This window comes from Hippopotamus amphibius, chromosome 9 (genome assembly GCF_030028045.1).
Source record: "Hippopotamus amphibius kiboko isolate mHipAmp2 chromosome 9, mHipAmp2.hap2, whole genome shotgun sequence".
NCBI lineage: Eukaryota > Metazoa > Chordata > Mammalia > Artiodactyla > Hippopotamidae > Hippopotamus > Hippopotamus amphibius.
In genome coordinates, this window is record NC_080194.1 from 138,590,775 (window position 1) to 138,604,410 (window position 13,636).

At 46.0% G+C, this 13,636-nt stretch overlaps 1 protein-coding gene and 1 non-coding gene across 9 annotated transcripts in view; both read right to left on the reverse strand.

Moving 5' to 3' along the window:
* Positions 1-12,359, reverse strand: part of TRRAP (transformation/transcription domain associated protein) — a 105,486-nt gene extending 93,127 nt beyond the window's left edge. For 6 of the 8 annotated variants that reach the window (XM_057748297.1, XM_057748295.1, XM_057748293.1 and 3 more), the window contains exons 1-6: positions 11,766-11,910; positions 9,955-10,116; positions 9,467-9,516; positions 3,328-3,438; positions 2,181-2,285; positions 1,133-1,216 (exon numbers count right to left, since the gene is read on the reverse strand). In XM_057748297.1, the coding sequence (XP_057604280.1) occupies positions 1,133-1,216; positions 2,181-2,285; positions 3,328-3,438; positions 9,467-9,516; positions 9,955-10,054 (450 nt within the window). In that variant the 5' untranslated portion in view covers positions 10,055-10,116; positions 11,766-11,910. Of the gene's footprint in view, positions 1-1,132; positions 1,217-2,180; positions 2,286-3,327; positions 3,439-9,466; positions 9,517-9,954; positions 10,117-11,765; positions 11,911-12,242 lie in introns of those variants that run through there. The other 2 variants (XM_057748292.1, XM_057748298.1) reach the window with 1 other exon arrangement.
* Positions 9,599-9,827, reverse strand: LOC130829590 (small nucleolar RNA ZL1). The gene has a single exon (XR_009047613.1). It is a non-coding gene; the product is annotated as a small nucleolar RNA ZL1 (small nucleolar RNA).
* Positions 12,360-13,636: the final 1,277 nt, after the last annotated feature.

The following is a 13,636-nucleotide window of genomic DNA, read 5'->3' on the forward strand; positions in this document are numbered from 1 at the left end:
TAAAGAAGAGCAATGGAATGAAAATGATAATAAAAGCCACTTTTCGCCTTTCAAAAAGTTAACAGCACACCATGCTGGTGGTAGTGCAAACAGGGAGACCCCCCCTGTACTACTAAGGGAAGCTTAAACTGCTCAAGCCTTTCTGGAAACCAATGTAACAATACATATCAGAAGCACTAAAACATGAACACCTTTAATCTTGTAATTCTACTTCTATAAACCCAGTCTACAAAATAATTTGAACTGTAAACAGATATTTGGTTACAGTCATAAAATAAAAAATTTGAAATATCCTAAATATCCAATATGAAAAAATATTATATACCCATTAAAAATTATCTTTATAAAACATTTTCTATGATTGGGAGAACGCTTACATATCATGTGAAGGGAAACAATCAGGATATGAAATGTCATCCACAGTAGTACTGTGATAATGTAGAAAACATACATACACATAAGGTGGGAAAAAGGAAAAGAAATCACCAAGACATTAAACACTTTTCAAGATGGAAGGAATTCTATTTCATGTCTAAATTTCCCAATAACCTACAACAGGCATTCACAATTACCATCAGAGAAGACAGCATGTTAATTAGGGCTGACATGGCGTGTTTAATGCTGACTTTGCAGGTGCCAACCACTGTGCTAAGAATTTCACTTTTATATTTAATTCTCTAAGCAATGTTTGAGGATATACTGTGATTGTCCCCATTTTACAGAAAAGGCTCCAAAAGGCTCAGAGCTTACTCACTGTCACACAGCTGCTGAGCTGCACACTGAGATTCAAACCCAGCTGTGACTTCAGAACCCAATTCTGAACCCCTGTGTAAAAGTGACTGGAGCCTTGGGGCACTTCAGACCTGTAAGTACCAGAACCATCCAAACAGCACTGCCAGTATGGTCAGTTAACACATTTCAACTACTGAACAAATTAACCAAAATATTCAGATACATGTTCAGAAAAAAAGTCAGTGTTTAACAACCACAAAGTACTTCCCCCGACTTAGGCAATATTTTCTACCACTGAAAGTAGCATGTGTTCCGTCAACTCTAAAAGAGGGTAAAAAATGCACACAGCAGCAGGAATTTGTCAGCACAGTTTATAAATGCTATCAGGATAAACACTTACTTCTTGGGTGATGGGTGGCCTGAACTGTTTGTGTAGTTCAATGATTATTCTTAGACAAATAAGAACATTTTCTTCATTTTCCGTCTTAAAAAAAAAGCATTTAAAAAGTTACACTTCTGAAAACTTATTTTAATCTAAAGATTAAAGACTATTTTCCAAGCATATACATTCTCCATCAACAACTTAGGTTTGTCGAAAATTCATAAGCCCACAGAACACAGCTATCCCAAACAGGAAGCTTTCATGGCCTCTGGTGGACCGTCTGAAGGGCATCCCGCCAGCAGGTTCTGTGAGGACCCCTCTGACAAATGAGTAACCGGCAAGTCAGGCAAGTCACACCATGAACCAAGGTCTTGATGGCCCAAAAGACACTTTCCATTGTCTGAAAATATTGCCAAAAGAGCAATGACTGAGCAGCCACCATGCACTGGACCCTGTGCCAACACTTTACAAACACTGTCAGCGTGGGGGTGCCACCCACATCTTACTATGAGGAAACCATGGCTTGGGGCAGGAAGGAATGGGGCTGACATGACAGAGCTGATACATAGCAGAGCCAGGATCTGAACCCAACTCGATCCCCCTCCAGAGCTCATCTTTCCAAGGGGCCCAGAAACACGACAGAATTCTAAACACCCCAAGACTAAGGATGACAAGAAAACAATTTCAGAGGTCAGCTTAACAGGTACCAAACTGACTAATCCCAAGAATCTGAGCAACTCTTTGACTACCACGCACTGACTGTGCCTGACACACACACAGAGGCACGAAGCCCACGACCCCCGTGTCTGGAGTCTGTTGACCACCACCCACTGTCAGAGTCCCACTATGTCTAATCAATCCCCGAGTGACTCAAGAAAATGATCTTCATTTAATAATCCTTCTTAGTAATCTGGCTGGCAAAGTGGGAGGAAATGGACATTAAGAAAATTTCTACTCATGTGAAATCAGAACATTAGTGAAAGGGAAAAAGTTGTATGATACACGATTTTACAATAAAGTCATTAAAAGCTTTGAATGTGGCTAAATAATAATTCTCAAAAGTTACCTCTAAAAAGCGAAACATCACAGACAAAACATTTTTCGTATGAGGACGAAGATGTTCATTGGTTGGTATTCTATGAATTATTTCAAGAACGAGCTTCCGTAGTTGCTGTTGAAGAAAAACAAAAATGTAAGTACGAAACCCTTCCAAGAGTTCCCAGGTAATTTTTTTGCATCCTATCAGGGTCACAGCTCTGTACCCAGCTCTGGTAACCACCATACAACAAGATGGAGCCCATGTTACAAACAGTTCTGTAAATTATTTAAATGTAATCCAAAGCATGTACTGCAAACCAGTATTTTCAGTATTTCTACAACTGTGTACCAAATCAAGTAAGCCAAATTTTCCCTCTTTCACACCTTATCAGTACTGCCAGCAGGACAGTGGTGTGTGCACGTGGGGTGAATTCAGGATGAAAAGAGCAAGACACCAACTGAGCTTCACCTGTGATCTCCCTCCATAAGCTCAGTTCATCTCCTCTGACATGCTCTCCAGTGACCTTGGCCTAAGGACTAATTACATCATAAGCTGTGCTAAGCTTTCATGATTTTGTCTATGGAACTGACAACTAAAAAGTAGGTCAAATAGGTAGATCTTGAACTGGTGTCACATAAAAAATGCTTAATTTAGCAATTAACTTCCACTAGTACTATAGTAATTTTTAAAGTTATTTTTAAGAGATAGACGCTGAAATATTTATGGAAAAAAAGTTGTGACGGGACTGTTTTAAAATAATCAAGGCAAAGAGGAGGAGTGCAAAGAGTGGGTCGGGGTACAGACAAAACAAAATTGGCCAGAGTTACAAGAACTGAAAACAGTAAGATGCGAGCTGGGCAACAGGTATGGAGCGGGTCATGAAACTGTCGCTTCCTCCTGTATATACATGTGAATTCGGCTACAATACATAGCAAACGCACACGTCGCCGGTCAGCAAAAGTGAAGAGTTTAAATTGTGACAGAGATGGCCACAAGGAAATGAAACTATGACATTTACCTGAGGAGGCAAGGGCCCTGGACAAAGTAATCCTTATCTGACAAAACTGCTTTCATTTTAAAGGAGAACCATCAGTTTTTCGAGTTGTTTTCATTCTTAAGTGCTTGCACTCCTACAGCAGGACATCTTTTCTCATTATATTTTTGAACAGATTACCTGGGCTGGTTTCTCCTGAAGGAATTGAACTTCTCCATCTTGAAGAAATGTAAGAAATCGCGGGATGATATGTTCCAGGAATGTAGAATATTGAGGAGATGAAGTGACATTCTAATTATGCAAAAAAAAAAAAGAAAACTCCATTAAGGTTTGTGTAGAGTTTCATTTCGAATTCACATATCATAATAACCTCAAAAGAAAACACATTTTAGCAGAGGTGATGGTAATTTTTAATACTTTCAGATGCTTTAGCATTAACAATTTCAAGTAAGATGATTGACTGTTGCTTCTGAAATCCAATTCAAGAAAATTAAACGCCAAAATTTACTGGGAAACCTGGAAATACTGAGGCGGTGAGTGTTCACCTTGGAGCCTGTGGTGGCCTGCTCTGCCCCACTCTGAGGGGACTTCTGAAAAGCCATTTGGCTTCTAGATGTGAGCTTCTTCATCTGAAAAATGAGGAGCCTAACCAAACTGACACCTTTTTCCAAACTAAAAGTCTAGTATATTAATTAGGTTGATATGAATTAGATTATACTCTAACCCTATCCACCACTTATCCCATCACTGACTTAAAAGGAGACCAGGAAATGAAACTGTAGTCTGGAGACAGTGTAGTAAGACGGCTACTAGCGCAGTGTCTGGACCCCACTTAGCAAGTGTAAACCTGGGACAGCTGCCTAACCTCTGTGCCTCAGTGTCCCCATACGTGAAGAGGGTATTATTTCCTGCCTAGGGAGCCATGTGATGATCACGAGAGTTGTAGGTGTAAAGCTTACAACACTGCCTTTGGTAGATGCCCAGTAAGTGTCCTCTGTTATTATTTACAGAGCAGCCATGTGCTGTACAAATACTGCACGGTGTGCCTTTTATTCTTTCTCATTCAACCCTCTTCATGACTCAAAGGTATTTTGCCCTTTCCACAGATCAAAAAAAAGAGGCTAAAAAAAGAGGTTAAAAAACTTGTTGATTGTCAGAGTCGTAAAGCTTTGGAAGTGGATTCCACTTAAGTGTATCCAACACCCAAGTCCTCTTCCCCCTTTCAAGGCCTCACTTGCTCATTCAACAGACACTACTGAGCTCCTACAATGAGCTCCATGGGGATAAACTGAGGAAGAAAGCAGACACAATTCATGCCCTGGGAGCTGGGGGAGGCAGCCGTGGTGGACAAGATAGGCATCAAGAGAAGAACTGACAGTACAGCCTCATGATGGGGGAGCGCTGGCAACTGGGGGAACCTCACACGGGGGCATAACTCACTGGGTGGAACCCAAGGCAGAGGCTACCTCCCGAAGAAGTGATGTTGATACTAAAACCTACAAGGCCAAGAGGAGTTAACCACAGGAGAAAGTGGGAAAGACAAAATTATGAGAAAGCGTGAGTGCAAAAGGCACATGTTAAACTCTTTTTAGTTCACTATGGCAGGGATGGGAGTATAAGAGGAAGGAATTTAAACTTTTACTATCATGTCTCAGAAGCTGGTGAGCCGAGGCATCTGGGCAGCTAAATGTGCCTGCAGTTCCAGACACTGATGTGGGCGGAAGATAAAGGTCTGGGGCTGTCCACTGTATGAGGAGTCTATAAAGAAAGAAATACAGGCAAAAACCAGAAAAGAGTGTGCTGCCACAGGGGCAAAGAAAGAACCGCCACTCTTCAGATGCACACCTGAGTGTCGGTCTGCCATGGCCAACCCGGTGCTCAAGTCCAGGGGCTCCGGCCCAAGGCACACCGTGTGCAAGGAGGTGCCCCCAGGAGGCGGGCGGCACCTCACCAGTCCCTCCCCAAGCAGAATGTGAATCCACTGGGGACAGGAACTGTTTGTCACCTTCTCATCCCCAAAGTTTAAGACTTTTTACGAAACACCCACATTCAAGGATTCAAGGAAAAGAGGGGTAAGAGTCATGCTGGAACATTATCAAGGTTATCAAGAAGTCAAGCTCATCTGCACGTCAGCCCATACCATCCAGATTCCACCGCCTTCAAAACATCCGAGTTTCAAATTTCCCCCACAGGAAAGAGGCAACAAGTCACCCAGTTATTCTGCCAGTATTTTCACTTAGCCCCCGGCTTTCTGATCCATATGAATTTTTCCTGTGATTTCTAACTTGAATGTTTCTTTATTTTCTGTCCTGAGAGATGGCCCATATAGTTACTTAGCCTGGAATCTTATCCCTAAGTGATTAATGAAATGAACTTCTAAGATTCCTCAAACCATTGGGAATTCTTAATTTCACTCATTGCATTTAAATATCTTGTTCTGGGATAGGTGGTAATTTAGAATTACCTACCGGTGGTCATTCTAGTATTTCATTCTTCAAAGGACTTAGTCATCTGATTTTCATTTAAGGCAAATGCCTATTAAGTAGATTTTAAAAGGCACTATTTGGAAAAGCCTCAAGTGTATTACTTTACTAACTTTTAATTCTGCTAATTTAATCAATGCACCTGAGACCAAAGCCAGGCACTAACTTGCTAACTGCCAGACTCTAAACAGGAGACAAAGGGGTGAGACACTTAATTGAAAGAGCCCCACGCCCGCACTTAGGCCTGGCGCATGTGCTGCTCCTGCAGGATCACAGGCAGATCCATGATTTCAGCCCTTCAGATAAACCTTTAAGGGATGTGGCTCGCCCCTAGCAGCTCTTCCAATAAAAGGCAGAATGCAGGCCTTTCCAGTTCTACCGCCCACCTTTTTTTTCAGCCTTCCCCCCACCCCAACCCAACAGCTTGCACTAACAGCTTGGGTAGAAGAGAAAGCTTTTTAGCTAATCTCTAAATATCCCAGGATTTTTTTCCACCTCAGTTTAAGGCAACAAGTCCTTGAAAACATCTGTTTAAAAAAAAAAAAAAAAAAAAATCCCCCACCAAACAAAAATACCATCCATTACTATAGGTAGTAGGGGATCTGAGTCAATGCCACTAATATTTAATGTTTAGTGATTCAAATGACCATGACAGAGGCTAGGAAACATTTTATCTATAGTTCTTAATCATATTAATTCTGTGAGAAAGGTTTTATCATCCCCACATTAAAAATAAGAAAAGTGACTTCCCTCCAGCCTATGAGACTAACTGGCACCAGACTAACCATACAGTTGGACAAAATATGAGGGAACAGTGTCAGGTGCCAGACCAGAGGCAGAGCAAGACCATGACCCCCGGAAGAAGGGGACTCCCCAGCTGTGCCCCACCTCGGCTCTCTGCGTGGGCACCATTTCCCAACTGGGCTCAGCAGGCTGAAGCCCATGGAAAGCACCATGGTCCTGCTGAGCTGGGGAGTGAATACCAGGGTGTGCGGCCGCTGAAGTGGCTGGAATCTGCAGGGCAAGGCCCCAGAAAAAAAAGGAACTGCAGAGGAGTGTGGATGGTCTCCCGTGAGTCCTCGACTGAGGACTGGGCTGTACTTTTACATAAAGGAAGGTAAGACTACCTGAGCCTCACCAGGGAGTGGGGACTTGAGGATTGAGAAATGAAGAGAGACATCAGAGGTCTAGCAATGTTGGAGGATGTTGGGGCTCCAGCCTCGACACAGTGCAAAGACTTTAACACCTTGAAAACACTTCAGACATTAGGCTGAGGAAGGACCAAGCCCCAGAGTAAAGCCTAGCTTAGCCCCACCTCAATAAAGCCTAAAATCAACCTCTGATGAGATTCACACCAAGATGTGGTTTGAAGGTTGAATCCTACCAAGTCAGAGGGACTTGGGAAACTCCTTGGGATTCCTACAGATCTCTCTGCTACAGCATAAAGCCAAGCTTACACAAGTTCAGTGAGATCAGCCAGCACCTGAACTGCTGACTATAGTAAAAATATCAATACTCTTCCAAGGGAGATAACAGAATCTAGGGTCCCTACATTTCACACACAATGTCTGGTGTACAATCAAAAACTACCAGACATGCAAGGAAGCAAGATACTGTGACCTACAGTCAATAGAAATCAACCTTTATAGAGCCCAAATGTTGTATTTAGCATACAAAGACTTCAAAGCAGTTATTATAAATGTTCAAAGAATAAAAGGATATATGCCCAGCAGTGGGATTACTGGATCATATGGTAGTTCTATTTGTAGTTTTTTAAGGAACCTCCAAATTGTTTTCCATAGTGGCTGTACCAACTTACATTCCCACCAACAGTGCAGGAGAGTTCCCTTTTCTCCACACCCTCTCCAACATTTGTTGTTTCCAGATTTTGTGATGATAGACCTAGAGTCTGTCATACAGAGTGAAGTAAGTCAGAAAGAGAAAGACAAATATTGTATGCTAACTCACATATACGGAACCTAAAAATGGTACTGATGAACTCAGTGACAAGAACAAGGACGCAGATACAGAGAATGGACTGGAGAACTCGAGGTTTGGGAGGGTGCAGGGGGTAAAGGGGAAGCTGAGACGAAGCGAGAGAGTAGCACAGACATATATGTACTACCAACTGTAAAACAGATAGCCAGTGGGAAGTTGTTATATAACAAAGGGAGTTCAACTCGAGGATGGAAGATGCCTTAGAGGAGTGGGATGGGGGGGGGGGGGGGGGAGTCGATGGAGGGAGGGAATACGAGGATATGTGTATAAAAACAGATGATTGAACTTGGTGTACCCCCAAAAAATAATAAATAAAATTATTTAAAAAAAAAGAAAAAAAGGAAAACATGGTCTCAATAAAAGAAGATGGGGAGTCTCTGCAGAGAAGTGACATCTAAAGAAGAACCAAATGGAAATTATACACCTGAAAGTACAGTAACTAAAATTTTAAATACAAAAAATGCTAACAAACTGAAATTTAAAAATAACATCCCAGCAGACTGGAGATGACAGAAAAATAGTGAACCTGAGGGCAGATCAGAGAACAAAGAGAAGACTGAAGGAAAATGAACAGAATCCAAGGGACCTATGGGTCAATATAAAATTACAGAATGTAAGACCCAAAAAAGAGAAACTGTTTGATACAAATCAGAGAAGTTATAAACAGGAGAGCCAAAACTGCCAGCCAGGTCTCATTCCACAGTAACATACCATCCATTACCGAACAAATCCACAACTTAAGTTTGAATGCATCCTGAAACCATACACCTAAAAGAGCTACCGTATTTTTTTTCCACATCTTTATTGGAGTATAATTGCTTTACACTGTTGTGCCAGTTCCTCCTGTACAACAAAGTGAATCAGCTGTATTTATACACATATCCCCAAATCCCTTCCGTCTTGAGCCTCCCTCCCACCCCTCTAGGTCATCACCCATCATCGAGTTGATCTCCCTGTGCTCTGCAGCAGCTTCCCAGTAGCTATCTATTTCACATTTGATAGTGTATATATGTCCATGCTACTCTCTCAATAAGTCCCTCTCTCAATACCACCTTCCACCCTCCTGAGTCCCGGCCAGGTCCTCAAGTCTGTTCTCTGTATCTGCATCTTTATTCTTGCCCTGCCACTGGGTTCATCAGTACCATTTTTTTAGATTCCATATATATGCGTTAGCATACAGTATTTGTTTTTCTCTTTCTGATTTACTTCACTCTGTATGACAGACTCTAGGTCCAACCACCTCACTACAAATAGCTCAATTTCATTCCTTTTTTATGGCTGAGTAACATTCCATTGTATATGTGTACCACATCTTCTTTATCCATTCATCTGTTGATGTGCACTTAGGTTGCTTCCATGTCCTGGCTATTGTAAATAGTGCTGCAATGAACATTGTGTTACGTTTGTTTTTGGATTATGGTTTTCTCAGGGTATATGCCCAGGAGTGGGATTGCTGGGTCATATGGTAGTTCTATTTTCAGTTTTTTAAGGAACCTCCATACTGTTTTCCATAGTAGCTGTACCAATTTACATTCCCACCAACAGTGCAGGAGGGTTCCCTTTTCTCCACACTCTTTCCTGAGCTACCGTATTTCAAAATGAAAAAAAGGTCAAATAACCAAACAAAAGCAACATTCCTCAACACTGTTTGGGGGTCACTGTCACTAGTGTGAAGAAGCTGGACAACACTGCACAAATTTTCAAATTTCGATTTTGAAGTACAACAAATTAACAAATAATTTTTAAGTTACTAGTAAAAAGACTGACAGGAAAGCTGTAGGAAAGCACATGAGAATACTTATCTCAAAATGAAAAGGTATAAAATATAAAGTTCATACCTCAAAATTTTCACTAACTTCTTGCATCATTTTTAACTTTGTTTCATCAGCTGTAAATGGCAAAACAAACCATCAGGTAACTGAAATTATGTTAAGGATGTTCCTAAAATTACTGGATTTAATAATTTAAGAAAAGCAATCAGATCTTATCAGTTTGACTGTCATGGTCCAAAAGCAGGCACATAACTAGTTCCCTACAACCTGTCACACTCATTCATACTCGCAGACATACACGTGTATGCACGGACAAGGATACAGATACAGATACATACACACACACACACACACACACACACACACACTCGCGCGTGCGCGTGCCTCTTTGGAGCTCCAGCAGTAAGGCTCATCACTTTGCTTCTCCACAAGGCACACAAAGGGGAAATTAGGAGACAGTTAATGTTACTCCTTCTCTCAAAGTGCACATCATCTGAACTGAGATGAAGGAGTCACATCAACGCATTCCTTAGTGACAAAAAGGATCAACTCACGTGTATTTACATCTGTAAGAGCTGCCACAAACTGAAGGTATTTTTTCATCAGAGTGGTTTGGTCAACCACCGTGGCCCCTTGTGTTGCAACAAACGCCATTTTTCTTTTGAGCTAGGTTTGCTTCTCAAGAGAAAAGTATCACATCCATGCGTTCGCCCAGCCTACGAAAAGAAGCATATGATTAACCAACTTACTGAGGACACAGGCTCACAATCTCTAGGAAAATCTTAACTAAATGCCTGTGTTATTCTAAATACTTTTCCATTAATTCATAAAACACTACTCCCTCTGCTTTTCTGAAAATAAAAGTTACTTAAGTTCATCGTCTATTAATTTCTAAACGTGATTTTTATACACAGACGCTTTTCTTTCCTATGGTATGTCCATCTTTCCCTAGGCTAGGGGTCAGCAAACTCTGTAAAGAGCCAGATAGTAAATATTTCAGGCTTTGTGGTCTCTGTCACAACTCTTGAGCTCTGCTGTAGCCACAAAACAGCCATAGACAACTTGTAAATGAACAAGCATGGCTGTAATCCATAAATATTTATTTACAGACACTGAAATTTGAATTTCATTTGAATCGTATAATGAAACACTATTCCTCTTTTGATGTTTTTTCCCCCAACCATTAAAGAAAATGTGAACACTATTTTTAGTTTTTGTGCTGTATAAGAATTAGCCACCAGACTGGACTTGGTCTGCCGATGGTAGCTGGACCACCTCTGCGTTAGGTGTGCGGTTCTCAAACTTCACTGTGCATTAAAATCACCAGGTGCCAAAGGTGAACTCCCAAGCACCACCCGGAGACTGCAGTTCAGGGAGGCGCCCAGGAAGTTGCAAATTTTGCTTGCATCTGACACACAACAGGCACTCAAAAAATGCTCCCTGGGTGCCCAAGTCCTTCAAAAAGCACGTCAGTGAGTTGGAAACAGGTGTGGATGTCGACACTTAGAGAACTGCAGGTCCAGGCTGAAAAACAGGAGACTTGGTTTCTATATATGAAGAGCCCTGTTGAGAGAACCTGGTGAAATTGCTTTTACCCATCCTCCCTGCGTATACAACTGTCTCATTTCACTCTGCATTAAGGGGCAGTTTCACGACTTGATTCTCTTCTTTCTTAAAAAAAACACACCCTTAACTCTTCTGCAGGCCTCTCAACGGCCCTGCCTACCGGATACGCTCCCTTGCAGCTCACACTCCTGCCCCAAGCGATGGGGACACCCTGACACCACAGGGCCCCGTCCGCCCACCCTCTCGAGACATCAGAAGCAGGGAGGATGCCCGCAGCTGCTCCCGCGCAGCCCGCCGGCTCCGGGCAGGAAAGGTTACGAACGAAACCAACCGGAGGAATTCTGTCAGCCCCGCTTCTGCTTCCTCTTCCCCTCCCAACACCGAAGGCCCCCCATCCCCATTCCTGGGACCCAAGACTCAGGGTCACGGCCTCTCACTGCCTACGAAACTTTGGGCGGGTCTTGCCCAAACTTTTTAAATGCTCGGATCCCCCTTTTCAGCGAAGGCGTCCACCCTTCCATTTTCAGGGACCCCAAGAGGCCAGGCTCCGCTCTCCGCTGGGCCGGGGGGGAGGCTGGGGCCCCTGAGAGATGGCTTCCCATCCCGGCTGCGAGCTGGAGAGCAGCCCCAAGACCCCGGGGGCCGAGAGCCCAGGCCTGGCTTCGGTCCCGGCCCAGCCGGGGAAGGGGGGGGGGGGCCGAAGCCGTCGCCGCGCCGGCTCCGGGCAAACGGCCCCGCCGCGCCGAGCGGGCCTGAGGCGGCGCCGCCGGGCCACAGGGGGCGCTGTCCACGCCTCTACCTTCGCTCTCGCGCCGGGCCAGGCGAGCCAGGTGCCTGCGTAGAGGCCGAGAGGGGCCAGGCCGGCTGGGGGCGCCTCCGGGGAGACGGGGCCCCAACCCCACGCTCTATCTCCCCAGCCTCAAACGGCCCTCGGCTCCCCTCCTTTTGTCACCATCCCCCGGAGACCCAGCGCCCGCCTCCCGGGCCGGGCTACGGCGGGCGCCAAGGGCCAATTCCCGCGCCGCTAGCCCTCCGCCTCCCTGCGCTCCCCCGCCCGGCCGGGCGGCGGCGGCGTTCTGAGAGCAGCCGCCGGCCCCGGCCACCCGAACTGGGCCGCGGGGCGGGGCGGAGGGACCCCGGGGCGCTCGGAGCCTCCCGCCGTCGCTCCGCCGACCGCAGCGCCGCAGAGGCCTCCCCCCGCCCGGGCCCCGCCGCACCCGTCGGGGCCGCCGCGCGCGCGCCTCCCGGAGCCGTTCCGCTGCCCCCCCGCACTTACCCCGACCTCAGCAGCAGGCCTCTCGCAGCCCCGGCCCGCGACCCCCGGCTAAACGCTCGCCGCCGCCGCCAACGCGCCGCCGCGCGCAGTCCCGCCCCCGCTTAAAGCGGCCGCGCCCGCCGCCCGAGGACGAGGCCCCGGCGCGCCGCCTCCGAGTGGGTGCGGCCTCGGCGGGCGGCGGGCGCGGGGAGGGGCGTCACGCCCGGGTGGGCTCGGCTGGCCCTGCAGACCCGGGCGCGCGTCGGCGGGGCAGCCGGCCGGGAGCGAGGGTTGGGCAGGTGACAAGCATCTTTGGATGGGCTCTTTCTGCCCTAAATATCCTCGCAGGAGCCGGGAGGCTGGTGAGGGACGCTTGGGGGCTGCTGCGGGGCGGTGGGCACCCGAGGGGCTTCTTTAGCAGGCGGCGGACGGCCCGGGAAGAGGCCACCCACCTGTGAACTGAACTTGGCAGGCAGGGCGGAGTTTCCTCCCCCGCTAGCGTCATAGGGTCCTTCTTAGCCCGGGGAGGGTCTTTGGGAAGGCGAAGGCTGCCGACAGACGGAGACCCTTTAAGCAAAGGAAAGCCCAGGTGTTCTGCCTGGAGGTAGCAGGTCATTTGTTGCAGCTGCATCATCCCGAGGCTAGACCGCAGAGGTCCGCTTTTCTGCTCCTGCCTTATTGGGCAGATGCGATGGGTTAGAGCAATGATGAGAGGGAGGGGTGAGTGGCGCCCGGATGCCCAGGTGAGGTGATGGCTGGACCAAAAGGCACTGGAAAAGAAAATACTGTCGGGCCTCACCTACAGACTCCATCTGTGAGAGTGATTGAATGATGACCTGTTCCTGGAAACACGTGGTGATCGCGGTAAATGGACAGGGCATGAAAGGGACGACCTGACCTACCTCCACCCCCTCCAGGACCTGGCTCCACCTCCTGCCTTTTCCAAACAGTATTGCCCCCCTGCTCCCCCAGCCCCACCATCACTAACTCACCAAAATCATTGTGTTATCAGACAGATACATTTCACACCTGGTAATAAATAAAGCCATTCCTGCAAGATATGTTCAGAGGCATGCTCCTTGCTCTGTTTAATGTTGGCACTCAAGAACAAGCCTCAACTGAAGTGCTGGGATTGTAAGTGACGTATTTAGTGCCAGTTATTTCTGCCCCAGGAGAAATAAAGTGGGTCAGAACACCCCTTCCCCCATGGAAAAAGTTGCCACTTGCAAGCAAAACCCTCTATGTTCCTACCACTGCGACCACTAAAATGTAGGATGTTCAAAATTGGGTAAAGTTGAAAAATCTGAGGGCTAGAACCAGTGCGCTAACCAAGGTTGTTTAATATTGGCCCGGGGCGGGGGGGTTGAGAAAGAAACTTAAATCCTTTAAGTTTCAGTTTAATTGCATGTGATAAA